Source organism: Natator depressus, chromosome 3, assembly GCF_965152275.1.
Source record: "Natator depressus isolate rNatDep1 chromosome 3, rNatDep2.hap1, whole genome shotgun sequence".
Taxonomy (NCBI): domain Eukaryota; kingdom Metazoa; phylum Chordata; order Testudines; family Cheloniidae; genus Natator; species Natator depressus.
The window spans coordinates 2,136,955-2,158,371 of NC_134236.1; the positions used below are offsets into that span (position 1 = coordinate 2,136,955).

General features: G+C 45.3%; 1 protein-coding gene across 13 annotated transcripts in view; it reads right to left on the reverse strand.

Moving 5' to 3' along the window:
* DTNB (dystrobrevin beta) overlaps positions 1-21,417 on the reverse strand; it is a 383,895-nt gene that overhangs the window by 35,294 nt on the left and 327,184 nt on the right. For all 13 annotated transcript variants that reach the window (XM_074947300.1, XM_074947299.1, XM_074947308.1 and 10 more), the window contains one exon: positions 7,251-7,410. In XM_074947300.1, the coding sequence (XP_074803401.1) occupies positions 7,251-7,410 (160 nt within the window). The remainder of the gene's footprint in view (positions 1-7,250; positions 7,411-21,417) is intronic.

A 21,417-nucleotide genomic window follows, 5' to 3' on the forward strand; every position in this document is an offset into this window, starting at 1 on the left:
GATACTGGAATTGGAAAAGCTTCAGAAAAGGGCAATAAAAATTATTAGGACTATGGAACAGCTTCCATATTAGGAGAAATTAATAAGACTGGGACTTTTCAGCTTGGAAAAGAGACAACTAAGGGGGGATATGATTGAGGTCTATAAAATCATGACTGGTGTGGAAAAAGTAAATAAGGAAGTGTTACTTACTCCTTCTCATAACACAAGAACAAGGGGTCACCAAATGAAATTAATAGGCAGCAGGTTTAAAACAAACAAAAGGAACTAGTCTTTCACACAATGCATAGTCAACCTGTGGAACTTCTTTCCAGAGGATGTTGTGAAGGCCAAGACTATAACAGGGTTCAAAAAAGAACTAGATAAATTCATGGAGTATAAGCCCATGAATGGCTATCAGCCAGGATGGGCAGGGATGGTGTCCCTAGCCTCTGTTTGCCAGAAGCTGGGAATGAGCGACAGGGGATGGGTCACTTGATGATTCCCTGTTCTGTTCACTCCCTCTGGGGCACCTGACATTGGCCACTGTCGGAAGATAGGATACTGGGCTAGATGGACCTTTGGTCTGACCCAGTATGGCCGTTTTTATGTTCTTACATCCTGGAGTGGCTCCCTGTGGAAACTCTATTTTGCTAGGTGGATCGATTGTCTGCTTAGCCAATATGCTGTTACACCAGAGGTGGGCAAACTACTGCCCGTGGGACCGTTCTGCCCGGCCCCTGAGCTCCTGGCCCAGGAGGCTCGCCCCCGGCCCCTCCCCTGCTGTTCCCCCTCCCCCGCAGCCTCAGCTCACTGCACCGCCAGCGCAATGCTCTGGGTGACGGGGCTGCGAGCTCCTGGGGCAGTGCAGCTGCAGAGCCCGGCCTGACCTGGTGCTCTGTGCTGCGCAGTACATGGCTGGCTCCAGCTGGGTGGCGCGGCTGCCTGTCCTGGTGCAGCCATGCTGCCAGACACCACTGCTCCAGGCAGCGTGGTAAGGGGGCAGGGATGGGGGAGGGGGGTTGGATAGAAGGCAGGGGAGTTTGGGGGGTGGTCAGGGGCCAGGGGCATGGATAGGGGTAGGGGAGGTCAGAGGATGGGAAACAGGGGGGTTCAATGGGGCCAGGGGTTCTGGAGGTGGTCAGGGAGAAGGGGTGGTTGGATGGGGCAGAGGTCCCAGGGGGGTTGGATGGGGCAGTGGGGGGCAGTTGGGGCGTGGGGTCTAGCGGTGGTCAGGGAGAAGAGGTGGTTGGATGGGGCAGGGGTCCTGGGGGGCAGTCAGGAATGAGAGGAGGGGTTGGATGGGGCAGCAGGGGGCAGTCAGGTGTGGGGGTTCCGAGGGTGGTCATGGGACAGGGAGAAGGGGTGGTTGGATGGGGCAGGGATCCCGGGTGGGTTGGATGGGGCAGTGGGGGGCAGTTAGGGGTGGGGGGTATAGGGGTGGTCAGGGAGAAGAGGTGGTTGGATGGGGCAGGGGTCCTGGGGGGGCAGTCAGGAAGGAGGGGGGGTTGGATGGGGTGGCAGGGGGCAGTTAGGGGTGGAGGGTCCAGGGGTGGTCAGGGGAGAGAGAGCAGGGGGTGTGGATGGGGCAAGGGTCCTGGGGGGGGCTGTCAGGGAACAGGGGGTTGGATGGGGCAGGAGTCGCCGGGGGGCCGTCAAGGTGGGTCAGATAGGGGGCAGGGGCTGGGCCACGTCTGGCTGTTTGGGGAGGCACAGCCTCCCCTAACTGGCCCTCCATACAATTTCTGAAACCCGATGCGACCCTCAGGCCAAAAAGTTTGCCCGCCCCTGTGTTACACTATATTTTCCAATGACGTGGACAGCACAGGTGGACCACATCAGCATGGTCAAGTGTTTCTTTGCCCAAGAGAAGAGTAGTTTGCTTCTCTTTGAAGTGCAGCAGTGCTTCCATTTGTGTGTGTATATATATTATGATGGGGCAAGACCAGATGGCTATAGTAAAGTAATGGGAGACAGATATATTAGCCACAGGCTAAACAAATCCCTGTTATCAGAATAAGCAAATGGCAGCTGCTCCAGGTCAATTAAGACACCTGGGGCCAATTAAAATCTTTCCAGAAGGTAGCGAGGACGCTAGGTTGATTGGGACACCTGAAGCCAATCAGGGGCTGACTGAAACTAGTTAAAAGCCTCCCAGTTAGTCAGGTGGGCACGCATGTCAGGAGCTGTAGGAGGAAGTTGTGCCGTTGGAGAGACTGAGCAGTACACACCAGATCAGGCACAAGGAAGGAGGCCCTGAGGTAAGGGTGAAGTGGATCTTGAGGAAGTGGGGGCTGCTGTGGGGAAGTAGCCCAGGGAATTGTACACGTCCTGTTTCTAAAAAGTCAGCTACCACAGCTGATACTATTAGGGTTCCTTGGCTGGAGCCTGGAGTAGAGGGCGGGTGCGGGCTTCCCCCTTTTGCCCCCCTGATTAATCTCTGAGACTGGGAGACTGTGCAAGGGAGGATAGCTTTTCCTCACCTCCCTCGTTGGTTTATGATGAAAATGGCTCAGTTGACTGTGACCCTTGCCTTTAGAGAGAGAAGGGCTACGTGGAGGGTCACAGGGAGTCTCTGAGGCTAACGAAATCCGCCAGGAAATGTGGGACCCACAGAGACAAGGACAGAGCTTTGTCACTCTCTCTCTCTCTATATATATATACACACACACACACACACCCCATCAATGAAATGTTTCCAGTCCCTTGTGTATAGTTCTTCTTTCCAGTGACTGATGGAGTAACTCTCTTTCCTGATGGACAATGCTCCAGTGGATAGCAGGCTACCTAGCACTTCAATTGGCATCCATTGTGATGATTGACATGCTTGGTTTCAAGATTTGCAAACTTCTTGAAAATCTGTGTCCTGTCATCCACCACTGCAGGACCCTGTTCACCGCTAGGGAAATCTGAACCTTTGCCATAGGTTGTGTAAGCACAGATAGTGGCAATGAGCAAATTATGTGGTGTAAAAAAATCTCATGTGAAACCTGATCCTTCTGATAATCCCTGTGCAAGAGGTTAGCAATACCAAGAGGGGCAGCAGGGTTTGTATCACAGACACCTGCGATTTGCACTTTTTGGATGGCTCTTATTGTCTTCTGTTGCCTCTCTCAGGAGCATAGACACAGACTTTTATGTTTCCCTGGGAGTGCTCCACCCCAAGGCCCCGGCCCTCTCCACCCCGTTCTCCAAGGCCCACACTCACTCCGCCTCTTCCCACCCCTGCTCTGCTCCCTCCCCAAGGCCCTGCCCTCACTCTGCCTTCCTCCCTGAGGCCCCACCCTTGCTGACTGGCAGCACAAAAATAGCTGTGGCTGGTAGTTGCTGAGCACCCACTTTTTTTTTTCCTCATGGGTGCTCCAGCCTCAGAGCACCCACGGAGTCAGCACCTATGCTGAGGAAATAAAGATTCTGGGACTGACAGAGTCTATCCATGTTCCCAGGTGCACAATGAACTGTATTGATGATACAGCTGATCTTTCCCCTGCTTATCAGGAACCTGTATACTTCTAGTATTTTGATATTATTAACAAGCCCTCTCCTGTGCCTTGACTCTAAGACCAAGAGATCATCTAAGGAGGAGTCTTGCCTTGTCTGAGGATCATGCTGGCAGGAAATGCTAACAACCATTTCTCAAAAAGGTTCCCTTCTCTGGTCCTGCAAAACAAGCAGAGATCTTCCTCCATTAGCTCTAATAGAGAGGATGTTACAGGTAGAACAGACCTTGCTTTTGCTTTTTTTCTCATTTGTCTGCCATGCTGACTGCTCCCTGGAGCTGCAAGGGAGAAAACACTGTGGAACCTCAGTGAAGAGATGAAGGAAAACCTTCCTTCCTATGCACATACATCTGCAAGGACCTAGTAGTAGCACAAGCTAGCAAAAATAATTTAAATGTTTGGTGAAAATTTTGGGTTAAATGCAACTCTTTTGGCAAGCATTCTTGGACTTCAGAAAGAGCCTGTGAGTTACTTGATTCTTTCGCGGCATCATCGCTAGCGACTCCAACTGTTGTATTTGAATAACTTGTGGGACCCACTGTACTATTGTTCTACTTCATGCTGCCTGGAAACAAGTCAATCTGCAAAGGGGAAAGGAAACCAGTTGCCAAAGAAAACAGTTAGGAACGCTCAGCTGTACTCAAACTTGCCGCAGAGGCTAAGAAGAAGCAACTGGACCACCCACGGCAGCAGATGGAGTGCTATGCCTCTGGTATTTGGCACGATACCTCCCTGGGAATGCCTGCTTCTGCTATTGTTTCTGGAAGTGTTCAGAGGGACAAGGAGTTAATCCCTACTGCTGGAATCTGAACGACACATTCTTCTTACAAGTGAATTGCAGGGGCCCAAGGTTTGTAGGGCTGACATATTCCAAGGTCTCATCTGTGTATTGACTAAAGAGGTTCTGGTCTTCAAGTAACAGAGCCTCAGATTTTGCTGGATATCATGGGGAATGAACCCTTTAATCAGTATATTCTTCTCAAAGTGTTAGTCTGGTACCAAACGTATTATGTATTGAACAAGAGACTTTTTAGCCACTTTTTGCCCCTCTGCTGTAATTTCCTTTGTCTTTTTCTTAGCCCCCTCAGGCAGAAGCCAGTCTCGGGGAGGAAGAATATAGTCTCAGCAATCTTCATTTGAAAAGCTAACAAACATAACACCATCTTCATAGTGAGGTCTATGTTCACAGACTCTGTCTTGAGGTGAAGACTGATTCATACAATTGATGCATTTGACACGGACACTTAGTAGCTACACTGACCACCAAGCAACTTGGCACTATATGTGCATAAAACTACTTGTGTCCTTGTGGTAGTAATTGGTATGACTTATCATCTCCTTTAGGAATAAGTGGGATGGGTTCAGGAGTGAGCTGGAGGTCCTTTGCTGACTCCAGAATACCATCATTCAGGAGAATTGCTACAATGTTTCTGTGCTGTAGAGTCTGAGATGTTAAAGAGCCAGGGGCTTGTCAGGCAATACTGACAGCTCTGGATCAAGAGTTGCTACCATGTTTGTGGTCAATTCCTGGAAACAATGGAAGTTCTTAGGAGAAAATGACAGAGATGTTAACTCTTGTAAACTTGTTTACCTCATTTTCAATAAGACAGGTGTGAAGCATGGGTGGATGTTCTCCCAAAACAGAGGGATTGCCAGACACTGATCCTCGTGTACAAGCAGGAGATGACTGACCAGGAGCTCCGTCTTCAGCACTGAGGTGTTAACATATGCAAACCAGGCCCTGTTCCATCTTAAAAAGGTAGAGCCATCATAAGGTCCTACGCAGAAGCTTTGAGTCATGGAGAAACAGAAAAGTCAGGTATATGCACCTTTAGTGGGGCTGTTCTAAACAGCCCTATACTCCCTCCAGACGCTGACCTCAGTGAGTTTACCTTGTGGTAGAGCTAAAGTGCCTGCTCTTCACTGTGTTTTTACTCCAGAATAGTTCATGCACATTTATGTGCATTAGTTACTCTGAAGTACAGAACCTGCCTTTTTTAGCAGTGTAGAGAAGGCCAAAGAGAGCAGTGAAGGCCAACTGCTGAAGCTATTGTGCCCAAAATTTTGTTGCCCAGGCAACCTCTACATCCCTGGCTTTTGTAGGGAGAAAATACGAGGAAGATTCTGGAATGGGACAAACAGAAGAGGAAAAAATGAGAGAGAAAGTATGTATGCAACCTCCGAGTCAATCAGTTTCTCAGCAGAATTGGGTTCTGGTCATTCCACTGTTGCTGAGAGAGCATTTCAAGATGAGCAGATGGTGCAGAAGAATCACTCATTTCCTCATACTGTGTCGATGGTTCCCTGCAGGGAAGAATAATGGGGTGCCAAGTATCTTGACATCACAACCTCAGACTTCTGTTTGCTTTCCTTCTTGCAAGATTCTGACTGAAACAGAAGAGAATGATGCCTCTATTCTTTTTCAACACTGAGAAAGAGGTAATAGTTGGTACCCAGCTCAAGTAGTTTTCTTTGCCTCTGGATCTCCAACCTCTTAGACCTTTCTGGAGCTATTCTCTGCAGGTGTCTTATGGACTGAAGATGCCCCTGGCACCAAAAGGTTAAGCATCTCTGAAGCAGATGCCCATAAAGACTTTTCTAACTGGAGGAGCCTAAGTGTAGGCTCACAACAGCTGCAGGTACTGGGGAGTAAAGGTGCACATTTTAACCACTACCTCTTTGAATGAGTTTTTCCCAAGCACCACAGACCATATTATTCAGAAATTTACATACTGCCCTGGCAAAGCGTATACCATTTGTACCAACATTTCATGCTAGGATCAGCCACATTGATCTCACCAAAGAACTCAGTGGAACCAAAGGGCAGGACCCATAACCGGTACTGCATGGAGCTAAAGTTGACTGTGGAAACTACAACTGGGGAGCACTAATTAAACCTACTTACAGTACAGACTGTAAAACTAACAATATGACACCAGTAACTATGTCGGGAAGTGTCTTTTGCAGTTAGATGCTAAAGAGTGAAAAGTCACCAACAAAAGACAAGAAGGGTGTGACTAAGGTTCTGCCCTTCGGCCAACCAGGAGGAGAAGGAAGTAAGGTAGGGTGGGGGCCGCACCCTCTTTCACACTGTTGACACTGAATGTGCGATGCCCCAGCAGTCATTGGTTTCTAGGGTCCAGCTGGCACATGCATACCCCACAAGTGGGGCTCCATACTGACAATTTTCCATGGAGAACAGTTTCGCTGGGGAGGGGATATGTTACCGTCCACTTTTTAATTTTGTTCACTACCTTTTTTTTTTTTTTATTTCTCATCTTTTGGCTGGTTTTACTCTTGTCCTCCCCTCTCCACACAGTGTTTTGACACTTTTAGGTTTATACCAGAGTGTTTGCCTGTTCAGAGATTTGCATACTGGTTAAGGGCTACATTCAGTTTAGCGTTCACTATTTGCAGTCCAAAATTTCAACTTTTTTTTTTTTTTACCTAGTAATCAACAAGGTGAATGTTAGCTGAACACTCTGGTTGAGAGAGCTGTTTTTTTTTTTCCTGATGGCTACCATTCTGTCCCTCTCTGCATCCTTTGGGCCAAATTTTGGTAAGTGGTCTCCCATTTTGCACTCAATTCACAGCACTGTGACATGAAGTTTACTTACCTGATTTAAAAATATACCTCCATTCTGCTTTGGAATATTCCAAGTGAAATAAGATCAGTAATTATCATATCAAAATTGCTGTATTATATTTGTGTAATAATCAATAATTTCAATGTTTGGCAATAGCAGGAGTTTTGGTTTGTGCTACACTCACCTTGTGCAAAAGCTTCCTGCACATCTCCCCCGACTCCCGCAAGTGAGTCCTGAGGTACGTGAGTTGGGGTAGAGCCAGCGGAAGTGGCTCTGACAGGCATCGGCATTGGGCGACTGGCTCCATGGGTAGGTGAGGAGTTTGGGGAGCTTGCTGCTTGAGCCTGTTAAGGGAAATACAACACGGAGTTTCCAAACTTTTAAATTTTATATGTTTTGGATCAATGTTTGTAAACAATTCTGTACAAAGCACTTCAGGGAGAGAATACAATTCAGGCACTTTACACAAATATTCATGATATGGGTATTCTGAACATATGAATGGTAGCCTTCACATTCCTCCTATATTATGAGGTCCAAGATCCAAAGCTCACAGAAGTCAATGTCAGTTCTGGTGTCCACAATTCAAGAAGGATGTTAAACTGTAGAGGGTTCAGAGAAGAGCCAAGACAAGGATTAAAGGGCCACATGACCATCTAGTCCAGTATTTTTCTCTGACAGTGACAAATACTAGAGGCTTCAAAGGTGAGTGCAAGAAACCTCACAGTGGCCATTTACAGAATAACCTGCCTACAGGTGAAGGTTCTTCCTAGCCACCATCACATGGTGTGGGCTTACGACTTGAAGCATGAGGATTTATATCACATACATCAGACTTGGTCATTCTCATTATTCATATAAATATTAAATGGAGCAGAGAACGCTTCATATTTTCAGATCGTTCGCTTCACAAGTGGGAAAAATGTAGGCACCTCTTTCCCCAGAGTCATAGAATCATAGAATATCAGGGTTGGAAGGGACCTCAGGAGGTCATCTAGTCCAACCCCCTGCTCAAAGCAGGACCAATCCCCAATTAAATCATCCCAGCCAGGGCTTTGTCAAGCCTGACCTTAAAAACTTCTAAGGAAGGAGATTCTACCACCTCCCTAGGTAACGCATTCCAGTGTTTCACCACCCTCCTAGTGAAAAAGTTTTTCCTAATATCCAACCTAAACCTCCCCCACTGCAACTTGAAACCATTACTCCTTGTCCTGTCATCTGCTACCACTGAGAATAGTCTAGAACCATCCTCTTTGGAACCACCTCTCAGGTAGTTGAAAGCAGCTATCAAATCCCCCCTCATTCTTCTCTTCTGCAGACTAAACAATCCCAGTTCCCTCAGCCTCTCCTCATAAGTCAGTCCATAAACACAGTTTCTTGTCAGGACTCAGACTACGTGGTGGACCACGTGACTTTGACCTTAAAGACGAGGTCCATGGTAGAAATCCAAAAGAAGGAAGGGGAGAACTGTTCCATTTTCTTTGGCAGAAAAATCCCTACTAGTATAGCCGCCCATTTGACAAAATAGGGAATTTCCTTTTTAGGTATCTCAAGTTTCAGGAGACCATTAATTGAGGATAGAAACACTAATTATGGGAAAGGCCACCTCAGAGGACCTGATCTCAGTATGGTGTAATGGATGTTACTGATGGCTCTAAAACATAAGATTCCCTTTATGGAAAAATGGGAAAAGGATCTAAAAACAAATATCTCTTTGGAACAATGGAAAAATAACTGGAGTAAAGACAAAGCCACACCTAATTGTGTAACCATTAAGGAAAATTACTACAAACTACTTTATCATTGGTACCTCACTCCATTTAAGCTAAAGAAAATATATCTAAAAGGGTGTCATAAATGCTGTAGAGGAGGCGGAGGACTAGGGGCTTTTCTGCATATATGGTGGGAATGCCCTACAAGTACAGTATTTGAGGAAAATTACAAATAGAACTTTCAAATTAAAAAATGGTTATTTACCTTTCAGCAAATGTGGCTCTTCAAGATGTTTTTCCCACACAGATCCCACTCTAAGAGTACATGCACCCCAACACCATGAGATTGGATTCTTTTTTACTAAACAATGTCCATTGGGGCCACACCAATCCCTGCATGTCTTGCACCCCTCACCAGAGTGCATAAAGGGTGGAGCAGACCCAAATGCCACTCAGTTCCTTCACCAATACAGAATCCCAAAGCTAGAGAACATCACATTAGTGGGGAAGCAGAGTAGGTCATGGGATCCCTGTGGACAAAACATCTCAAAGAACCACAGTTAATGTAAGGTAAGTAATCGATTTTATTTCTTCCACTATATGTCCACAGAGATTCCACTCTAGGTGATTGGCTAGCAGTTGTCTCTCTAAGGAAGTGGGTGTCAGAAGTTCTACTTAAACAGGGACTGTAGGACTGCCACGCCAAATTGAGAGGCAAATCTAGAGTTGCTACAAAGGAATAATGTTTATTAAAAATACGTATTGAGTTCCAAGTAGCTGCCTTACAGATTTCGGATACAGGGATGCTCCTCAAACAAGTTAAAGAGTTTGCCTGATCTCTATTCTGAGAAGGCGCTAATTTATTCAATTCATATGAAATCCTGATACAGTTTGACACCCACTTCAAGAGTCTGAGTGGAAATACCCTGCCCTCTAGACATGTCTCTAACAGCTAAAACAGTCTGGGAGATTTGCATAAAGATTTTGTTCCATGGAGATAGGAGGAAAGGGCTCTCAATACATCAAATGCATGGAGTTTTGCATCTGCAGGAGATGAGTGAAACCTAGGAAAAAACACTGGTAAATACATATTGTTTCAAGATTCAAGTATAGATTTGAAACTACTTTGGGTAGAAACTTTGCATGAGGTCAAAGAGTAACTCTGTCCTTGTGAAAAGTAGGATAAGGTGGTCCTGCCATTAATGTCCGAATCTCTCTCACTCTCCAAATAAAAGTATACAGTATAAAGAACATGATATAAATCACATGCTATTATATGAAGAACAAAGGCTCAAATGAGGGTTCTATTAAAGACAGAAGTACTACATTTAAGGTCGGGGTCGGGGGGGAGGGTGTTAATTCCTTAATTGGTGGAAATACATAAACCAACCCCTTCAAAAATTTAGTCAGAGCAAGGTGTAAAAATACAGTGTGACCTTGAATGGGAGCATGGTAAGGTAGATATTGCTACTAAGTGAACTCTAATGGAGCTGACTGAAAGACTCAAATGTTTCAGGGAAACAAATAATCCAGAATGCCTGGGATGGAAGTCTTCAAGGGCTGAAGGGGATATGGCAGCCCTCATTGAAAAACATTTCTACTTGGCTCTATCTGTGAGCCTCGCTGAAGCTATATTGCTCTGAATCAGAATGTCCTGCATCAATGCAAAGCAACACCTGTCTTATGAAGTTAGCCAGCTAGCATCCATGAAGTCAGATGCAGAGACGATGGGTCTGGATGTAGAATGAGACCTTGGCTCTGTGAGATAATGTATAGAAGAAATGAGAGTGGGAAGCATGGCCCAAATGATAGTTGGCTCAGTTTTGAGTCCCAAAATTGGTGTGCCACACTGGTGCTATCAGAATTACTCTGGCCTTGTTCTGTCTTATTTTCTGACGACTCTGGGAATTAGTGGAATTGGAAGAAATACATACAATAGAGCACAAATGCATCCAAAAGGGAGCCTGGGCTCTTTTCTCCTCAGGAGGGAAATATGAGACACTTCTTTTTCAAATATGTTGCAAAAAGGTCTCTGGTGGGACCCCTCCATTTCTGAAAAAATTGTTTAAGGACTGACTCTTAGAACTACAGAACCATAGGGTTAAAAGGGACCATAAGGGTCATCTAGTCTACCCCTCTGCCAAGATGCAGGATCTTTGAAGGCCTGTTTGTGAAGGAAAGAGTACTTCCTGCTAAGATGGACCTGCTAAGTTTTTCTGGACCCCAGGCAAGTGGAGGGCAATCAGACTGCCCCGATGTTGAACACATCACTCCTGTAGATGAGTAGTGTCTTGACATAGAAGGGATGATCTTGCTTCTCTTTGTCTGTACATCACTGTGGTCTTTAAAGTCTATCAAGACCCTATTGATATGTAGGGGAATTCTTATGTATGACAAGGAATTAAAAATGTTGAATAGTTCATGGATGATCTCTGGGATTATAGTTGTTTTGATATTCAAGTTCTCCACAATTCTGGACAAGAGATCCCAGAACACCTAAAAATCATCCATGGTCAGTGCTAAAGAGTGAGTCTCGTTGGCATAAGAGGATTCTTTGAGTGGAAGGAAGTTGGAACATTTCCTGGGCCCATTCTGCCAGCTTACCCAGCTGCTCTTCCAGTATTGGAGAGGAGGTCCTCGGTACTAATGCCGAGGAGGACCAGGATCTCTTCCTCCTCATGGGGACATGTGATGGGACTTGACCCTGGGACTGAAGATATGATAGGACCTAACATAATCCATAGGGCAATGGCAGTAGATCGTACTGGTATTGGCCAGATTGTTGTGGCCCAACCACTGCCATTCTGGTCAGAGGCCTCGGTGTGGGGCACCTTTCAGTTATCACCTGGGGTGTCATTCCAGTCTCCTGGAATCAGGAGAGAAAGAGTGGTCCAAAGAGAGGGAGGAGAACCAATGATGATGCCTGTGCTGTGCCCAAGTCAGTACCGGCATCAGTGCCAGGAGGAAAGGTGAAGGTGGATTCTCGGAGATGAGCCTTGGCCCAAGGAGTGCCATCAGCACTGGAAGGGCTCTTGATGTCAAAGCCTCTTTTGCTTTTTTCATCATCATCAACCTGCTCCTGTCTCTAGAAGTGGATGGCCTCAATGGCCTGCCCTTGGATAGAGTCCTCCTTCCATGGCAGATGTGATGTCTGCTTGGAGCTGTGTTTGCAGCAGCATTCCACATCTGACACAGTGCTTGTGCTGGGACTGGTGCCAAAGAAGTTGGCACAAATGTCTTTAGTACAGAGGAGGAACCTGTTGGTGTCAAGTCACTTCGTGCCAACTTAGCCACTTTCTATGGTCTTTTGTCCCCACTAGAACCAGGGATTTACCTGCTTGCTGGGGCACTAACTGAAGAGAGTGCCTTAGGTTCCAGATAGGATTTTTCTTCCCCTGGGTCTGAGGCCACATGGATTGTGCCAGGAGGTGCAATTTGAGCCTCATACCTCTTAATTTCTCAGTGTGGGAGGAGAAGGAATGGCAGATGGAGCATTCTGGGGGGATGTGAACTTGCCTGTGGCAGTAGTGATACCTGGTATGTCCATCTAACAGGGCCATCAGACTGCTGCCCAAAGGATAGGGTTTAAACCTTGAGGGCTTGAGTCTACCATTTTTAATGTTTGTGACTTTTCCCCACTGACCAGTGAGGCATCCGGGGTGTTTGTGTGTGTCTCTCCTTGTCATCTCTATTTCTTTCTCTTTTTTAAAATGTTAATCTAAAATGAAGAATTTAGAATTCAAACAAATGAAACGTATTTCTTCACAGCCCAGTTCAAACCTTACACATAAGCCATAGTTGGTTGGACAGTCCTGGGTCAGTAAATGGGTAGTAAGGGAGGGCCATGGCCACCCTGCTCTTTATGCCCTTGAATGAGCACAAAGAGGCCCTGGGTGCATGTGTGGCCCTGATAGACACAGCTATTCAAACAATTCCCAGCTCGCACACACAAGGTGCAGGCATACCCACAGTGGGATCCATACTGGCACAGTTGAAGGAGAACTAAAGTTAGGCTACCCACAAACTCCATAGTGGTTCTATTAGGTTACAGATCAAAGGAGGTCATTGACTTGGGGACACTGAAAAAAATGACACACTTATATTGGGATCAAATGGATTTTGATCATGTATGGTTATCATTTTTAGAAACTGAACAAAATAAATACACAGATAGTAAGAGGCTGACCAAACACAAATGGTTCTTTAAATACAGATGAGTAAGATTTGTTAATACCCGTGTAGAAAGTTTATTTATGTTAATAATAAAATAACATACATAAACTTTCTGCACAGGTAATAAAATAAAGAGTAAACAAAAAATAGTGAATTTGTTTGGAAATCTCCTGCCACCTGGTTTCTAACAGCCAGACTGGCTAAAAGGCACTCTAGGCTACTCAGTGACCTTCAAAGAGCTGGCAGCACCCATTGTAGGTACAGTGGTAGTAGCATCCTGGACAAAACTTCCACCCTGCCTCTTGAATCGAATGTCTCTCCAGGACAGTCTAGATGGGAAATGAAAGTGACCATGCCAGAGAGCCTTTCAGTTGTTGGCGTCCCATTAGGGGACTGCTCAACATGTGTCATATATTTCTAGAACTGCTGTCATTCATCTGGCTGTTTCTGGAAGTTGATTTGATGGCAGGTCTCCTTCCTAATGAACCCTAAAAAGATATGCACAGTACGTGACTAACAAATAAGATTTATGCAGTGTTGTTGTAGCCGTATTGGCCCCAGGATATTAGAGACAAGATGGGTGAGATGATATCTTTTATGCAGACATATCTCCACTATTACAATGCTCAACACCCCCTACAACACACCTTTCAAGATCCATGAGTCCTGCACATGCCTATCACAACATGTGGTGTACCTCAGGCTGTGCACTAAATGCCCCAATAACACTATGTGGGTGAAACCAAACAATCACTCTGCTCTCAAATGAACTCACATGGGAAAATGATAAAAGACAAAAACACCCTATCCCCTATTCCCCTTTTCACAAAGCGATCACTCTATACCTGACCTCTCAGGCCTCATCCTCAAATGAAACTTGCACAACAACCCAGGATAGCTCAGACCGGCTGATGGCCTGGTGCTTGGGCTGGCCAGCGGCTTCTCCAGCTGCGGGGCCTCAGGTGGAAGGGGTTGGGCTGGGTGCTTGCCTCCCCAAAGAGGGTGTTTACCCACTGCCCATGCTGAACAGAATGCAACTATATATGCTGACAACAGATTTCCAAAGGGGTGCGCACATCCATTCAAAATTTTTTAGGGGTCTGCAAATGAAAAATGGTTGAGAATGACTGCAATTAAAGATATTATCTCACCCACCATGCCTGTCTAACAAATAAGATGACATTATTTCCATCCCAATGGTTTGCGATCTAAGAGCCAAAGCCTGTAATATTCACTCAGGGAAAACTCTCATTGATTTCAAAGGAAATTCACATAGGTAAGGGCTAGAGAACATGGCCTTAAGTTAGATGAAATAATGGCAAATAAACAACTAACCACGTGAAAGGGGTAGAAAGCTGACACAGTAATTTAGACTGTTTAGGTTAGCTGCACTTGCCGGTCCAAAGTTTTTCAAAATATAATTCTAATCAAGTGTTTTGTATTTCATAATGCCAATAGAAGAGCAAGGGAAGAGGTCAGAAGTGAAAGGCAGTGTATTAACAAATGTATCTGTCCAGATACCTCGTCAAATGTTTAGATAGTTCAGTTTCCCATTTCATTTTCATTGCCATTAGTTGTCAAGGGGCAGTGACAAAGTACAGGACTGGAGGCCAGGGATTCCACTTCTAACCCTGGCCTTGCCATTGAATTGTTGCACGACTCTGGGCAAGTCATTTAACTTCTGTGCCTTCATTTCCTAGGACGATAATATTTACCTATTTCACAAGGGCACTGAAGATTAGCCACAATTTATAAAATTCTTGGAAGAGGTAAAGTGCTAAATTTTAACAACCCTCTGGCTATCCTCATTGTGTATCAGTGATTTGCACCTTTCTACAGTCAGTAAATATTGTCACCAAATTTCAACTTGTGTCACAGACCACTCTAGTCTGATGTAATTAGCACTGATTTATGACCTTTAAATAAATTTGTAGTCACACACTGCCTAAAGAATCTGAGTAATTACACACTTACAGCATTAAAACTTTACAGCCCCCACATGTCACCACCTGTTTGGTTTGTGCCATTTAATATGGTCTTTGTCTTTTTTTTTTTAAGTTCCCCTCAGCGTTTTCCCCTTTGAAGTGCATTAGTTACTATGGAAACCATGATGTCTTGGAATGACTACAGTTTGGTCACACCCGTAAGTGCAACATAAAGTCAGTTTTTATAGTGGTTTGACATTAGACCATGGTTTGGGAAACAAAGCCATTTACACAAGGGCTTCTGGCCATGTGTATGCTACAAATCTCTGTCCAGCACTAGGTTGCCTTTATGCCCATTTCCACTTCAATTCTATGAATTCTCTGGCTTGTCTTCATAACTTTACTCCTTTTTCAATGAGACTATCATAGACTCTCCTAGGGATTCTTGGTACCTTCTCTTCCACCGTTCACTGTGAACGCAGTCGCTGATACAAGACAGTGAGCAGTTTGAGGCTATACCTCAAAGCCTTGTGAAATATCAGTTTCCCTTGATATTTTAATTGCCAGCTCTGCCTACGATTGTCTTCCTCCACTGGCAGGCAATACCTCAGCACACGGAGCACTGAAAGCTTTCTGGGGGCAGAGACTGTACTGTGGCTTCCCATGTGTCTGTACAGCGCCTAACACAAAAGGGATCCTGACTGGTGTATTTGGGCACTTCTGCAGTACAGACAGTAAATAATAGCAATAGCTGTTCCTTCAACAGGCTCTGCAGCTTTACTGCAATGAAGCAGCCTACAGCGAATCTGTAATTTTTGAGGTTATTCGGTACCCCATCCTCCCTGGGTGCCAGTAGCATGCCTGGTGTATTGTGTCTGAGGCCCGGTCTACACTCCAGAGTTAGGCTGACGTAAGGCAGCTTACGCAGATCTAATTATGTCAGTGTCTACACTTCAGCATTGTCCCACTAATATAAGTGCCCTACTACACCGACATAATAACTCCACCTCCAAAAGAGGCATAGGATTTATGTCGGTGTAGCGAGGGCGATGCAGTGTCCGTATAGACGCTGCGTTCCTTACATTGGCTGTTGGTTGTCATTCTTGTCCATTTCACAGCTTGACGAGAAAGGCTGGTAGACTCCTTGCTATGAACCCTGCTCCTGGCTCATAGCTCTGGCTGTCACCCCGAGGCGAGTGGAGGCCTCCAGCTAGAGCCTGGCTGCACCCTGGGCTGCTGCCTGGGCTCCTAGCTCCCAACTCTGAACCAGGCTGCTGTCTGGGCTCCCTGTTTTCCCCAGGGAGCTCTGCTGCCTCCTGGCTCCCTGCTCCTAGCCCGGCCGCTGCCAAGGCTCCCTGCTCCCAGCTGGGCTGCTGTCCGGGTTCCCAGCTCCCCACTAGCAGCCCTCCTGTCACCTGGGCTCCCTGCTCCTAGCCCGGCTGCCACCCTGGCTCTTGGCAGGGAGCTCTGTGCCTGGAGCCTTGGCTTCTGTTGGGCTCCCAGTGGGGTGTGGGGGGATGATGGAAGTGATGAGGAAGTTGGAGGATAGTGAGGAGGAAGGGGGCTGTACAGTGCGGAGGGGGCCGATGGAAGTTGTAGTCCCCTGCTTTTCAGATGCATGACACATCACTTCAAGTGCTCAATTAGTAGGGGCCTAAATCCCTCTTCATCCTTCCACAGCACTGTTATAATCTCTGCAACATTTCCAACTCTTTGCTGGCACAAGATATTGTGGTCAGATCTTGGGACCAATAGCCACTACGTAACAAAGGAAAAGCTTATACAATCTTGTCACAAGATCAGCACCTTCACAATTAAAATATATCAGACTCTTATCACATTGCACTTGCAATTAAAACAGGAAAAGTAGAGGAGGACCCTAGCACCCAGAGAGCCCATTCTGCCACCCTCGTTCATGTTGAGTACTAGCTTACTCCTTGAATAGACTCAGTGATTGCTACGGAACTTCTCAAGGAGTAATGTACTGCTCAAGAGGAAAATGGATGGCAGAGTCTGGCCCCTAATTTGTGTCTTGGTGTCAATGTTGTTGATTTCTGTCAATGGTGAATAGACGCCTAAGGTTTATATTCTGATTAAATACAACGTGCAATACTACTGATAGGGAAAACGATCGTTCTGAGGCCCCATTAATAGTGGATTTTGAAAAAAATGAGCCAGCAAACCGTTGCCGGACAGCTACAGGAGGCAGGGGGGATTACACATTCCAAAGATTAGATCATTAGCAAGTACAGAAAATGCTCAGGAGACCTTAACAATTTCATCTTATTTTGCACCACAAAAATATAAATAATTCAATAAAAAGACCAGCCGGATCTGCATAATACAAGTTCTGCGTGTTCATGACTGGCATGGCATTGTGGAGAGCTGTAGTGTTCGCTGCCGGGAGAGTCGATTTTAACATGAGATTGGGATCGTAGCCCCCGGAGTGGGACAGGACTGAAGAGGGAGGGAACAAGACACTGCAGTACCTACAAAGGCCCAGGCACTGGCTCTGGAAGAAGCTGCTCACTCCCTCACCTTCCCTCCCAGATCTAAGTAAAGTGTCAATCTTGGCAACCGTTCAGAAAAGAAAGAAAGGTCATGCATATATTAAGAATTAAAAACCAGAAACAAAATAAGACTTAATACCCACATCAAATGCCGCAGCCAACTAGCTGGAACTTACCTTTCTCTGAGAAGGATGTAGGAAGGATTTTATACTTTGAAATTAGTTACCCAGGTTACACCTTATAATTATGGGCCCTCATTACAGGTTACCATTAATCACTTAAGACATATTTATAGTGGCAGCTGTGGACGAGATTAAAAATAAGCAGCTTCTTAGAGATTTTTTATCTGGAAGAGTCCAATTTCTAGAAACAAGACCTTCCTCTGAACCCCGGCTCCCTATCCCCCACAGCAGGTTTGTCTTGGCCTGGTCTACACTATACGGTTAGGTCGACATAAGCTGCCTTACACTGACCTCGCTGTGGAAGTGTCTTCACTTAAATTTAGCTCCTGCCCACATAAGTGCCTCTCTCTGCTGATTTAGTAACACCACCTCCCCGAGCAGCATAGGGTCAAGGTTGATGTAATTAGATAGATGCACTGTTAGTGTAGACACTGTGTTGCTTATGCTGACTGTCAATGGCCTCCAAGAGCCATCCCACAATGCCCTACCCTGACAATACAATCGACACAAGTGCTCCTGGTGAGGACATGTACCGCTGACACAAGTAGCCAAGTGTGCACACACACAAGCAATTTAATAACTGCAGTGGCTGTATGCCGATATAAGTTAGGTTGACATCATTTTGTAGCGTAGACATGGCCTAAACCAAGAGTGGCCAAACTGCAGCCTGCAGGCAAAATACAAACCTGCCAAGTTCTACGAATGTGGCTCATGGCCACCTCATCTTTATTGCAGATGGCACGCTCCACCTGGATCCGGAGGCAACGTTGAATGCTTTTTGAGTCACTTAATATGGCAAAAATAGGACAGCTGCAACTTAGTACATTTTGTGTAAATTAGGGTCTCAGTCATGGAAACGCTTACCCACCTGCATAAGATCAGGGCTGAGGTGTGACTCTCGCTCCTGGCAACATGCCAATGGGACTAGCTTTCTCTCTGATTTCAGAGGAAATCAGAAAAGAATTCAATTTAAATGTAAAGATCTTTTCTTCTATTACACTTCATACTTTGTATGCACACACAAACACACCCATACCTGCCTTTTTACACACACACAGATATTGCTGCACACTGAATGAGACAGGAGTCCTGTGGAAAATATTGTATGTGATCTTTTCATTTAATTACTAGGATGATGCATATGCACAAGGGGCAGAATTAAGGCTGGATTAATCTGGCATTTTCTAACATTAGTTTGGTTGGCTTTGATTTGTCTCTGCAAATTTGTGGACAATAATTTCAAATGCAACCTAAGTCATTTAGACCTGTAAACACCTGATTGCACCTGCAAATCAAGTACATAGGTTTTTAAATTAACTAAATTGCTCCTGAAAACAATTGCAGGCATGGAAAAGAGGCCAGTGTATGAAACATGTATCTTATCATCTTAATTTTTGTTCAGCATCTTTTTATAGGGAAAAAACGTCAAACGATGCTAAATGGCTTCTTAGAGTAAGCACAAATCTTCAGCAGAGAGAATTACGAAAGTTGAATGGACGAGAAAAGGGAGTGGTGTTTTTATTTCCCCACTCACACTATACACATTCAATTCCTTACTTAGATTTACTAAACTTTCCTCCATCTCTGTTTAACTCTCCTGAAATGGCTCTTACGTCTGGCTTGTTCATGTCAAGTGCCATGGAGCTGAAGCTGGTTTATATATTCACTACCAGTAATTGGAGCTTCTCTTCGTGCCGCAGCGGCTTTTTTTAAAGCATAACACAAAGCCCCCTTTTCCTTCCCTGGTCTGCTCCCGGTGTGTCAGTGAGGCACACAGCACTAAGTGCTCCATGATGTAACGTGTACTTGGCTTGTTCTCTTGCTTCAGATGGGAGGCGCATATCTTTCCCTGTCTCAAACCTTTCCCCCTGCTTTGAGACACACGCTCACATTACAGAGTAACAATAAGTTTAAAAAGCTGATTTTGACAATTTCTCTCCTATTTCAATAGCATTATGTCTGACACTGCATGACAAGTAGTGATGGGACATCATGCCTAACATTAGACGAAGAACCAGCTCATGCCCAGGTCCCCGCGTCTCTACTGAACACTGATAAATCCCTAGCTGGGACCAGTGTGGCTCACCTGTGTGTTAGCATTGTTAAAACAGGTATTAGAATGACAAGAATGTGGTTAGTATTTAGACTTTAATAAATGCTTGTGAGTTGCTGCAGGCATCAATCTCACTTACAGCATCTGTATCCCATATTGTAAGGTGATATTTGAGCGCTGGCATTGTAAGCCTTTGTGACTGTATAAATCACCAGACAGGAGAGAGACATTAATTAGTGAGAAATGCTGGTCTCCAGCAGAGGCTGTTATGTCCTGCCCCAAAAGGAAGGTCCATCAACACCAGATGGATGAGAGTGGAACATTAAAAAGGACAAAAGACTCTTCTGTTCACTTTTCCCCCCAAGCAGATGTGTCTTGCAAGTGGATCCTTCCCATCAGCTGTGTTTGCTGCTCAGAGCACATGGAGGGAAGGGAATAAAAACCCCGAAGAATGAGGAACTGCTTGGACGCTGGGGGGGCAAGGTTTTCTAGGCATAAGCAAGGGATCACCAGCTACTTGGTCCAGGTTAGCCCTAAAGGTCATATGGAACCTGCTTAGTATAAAAGTATTTATTACTCTTTGAAATTTAAGATCCATTTGTGTATGCATGTTTACCTGCTTTAACCTTGTAAATAACTCATTTCCTTTTTCTATTAACAAATCTGTATTTAGTTTATTATAGGATTGGCCCACCGTTCCTGGTCTCCACAGGGGCCTCCAGCAGCTCAGCAGCGGGGGCTGGTCCAGGGAGTGTGGAGATCCTGCAGCCTCTCTGAAGGAGCTAACGGACTAGGACTGCTCCTGTAGACCATTCACCTTGACTGAACCAGGAGGCTCCCTTTTGAGCTTTGCATCCATTGTGAGCAGGCCCAGCAGATGCGACTGGGTGGGGCCCTCTGGGCCTAGAAATACTCGTTAACCTTTGATTCCCTAGTGTGGGGCTCATACGCCTTATCCCATACCAGCAGACTGGAAGAGTGCTATGGTGCACCAATATTCAGCCTGACATCAATTACAGGGGAAAAAATGGAATGGCTGGTACAGGATTCACCTGATAAAGAATGAAAGGACAGGAATATAATTAATGGTGGTCAACATGGGTTTATGAAAAACAGGTCTTGACAAACAAACCTGACTTTATTCTTTGATGAAATAGCGAAGAATATCTTTGTAGTTTGATAGCGATAACTGAGTAGAAGTAAAAAGAGCAGGAGGACTTGTGGCACCTTAGAGACTCACAGATTTATATAACTGGACTTTTGTAAGTCGTTTGACTCAGTACCACATGACTTTCTCACTAAAAAACCTGCACTACACAGTATCAATAAAGCGTACGTTAAACGGGTTAAGAAATGGCTTACTGACAGATCTCAAAAGGAGTCATTAAGGGGGAATCGTCACTGAATGGGGGAGCTTTTACTGGAGTTCCACAGGAATCAACACTTGTCCCAATACTATTCAACGATTTCATCAGTGATTTGGAGGCACCTATAAAATCACCGCTGATACAATTTGCCACAAAGATTGGCAGAGTGGTAAATAATGGTGAGGACAGAACAGTTAGCTAAGAACTGGGTCCATTCAAACAAAATGTGTTTTAATACAGCCAAATGCAAAATTATATATCTAGGAAGAGGGACTGGAGGCCACATCTACGGCATGTGGGACTGTATCCTGGAAAGCAGCGACTCTGAAAAAGGTTTAGGGTTATAGTGGACAAGCAGCTCAACATGAGCTGCCAGTGCTGTGCTGTAGCAAAAAGGGCTAATACGATGCTTGGCTGTATATAACCATG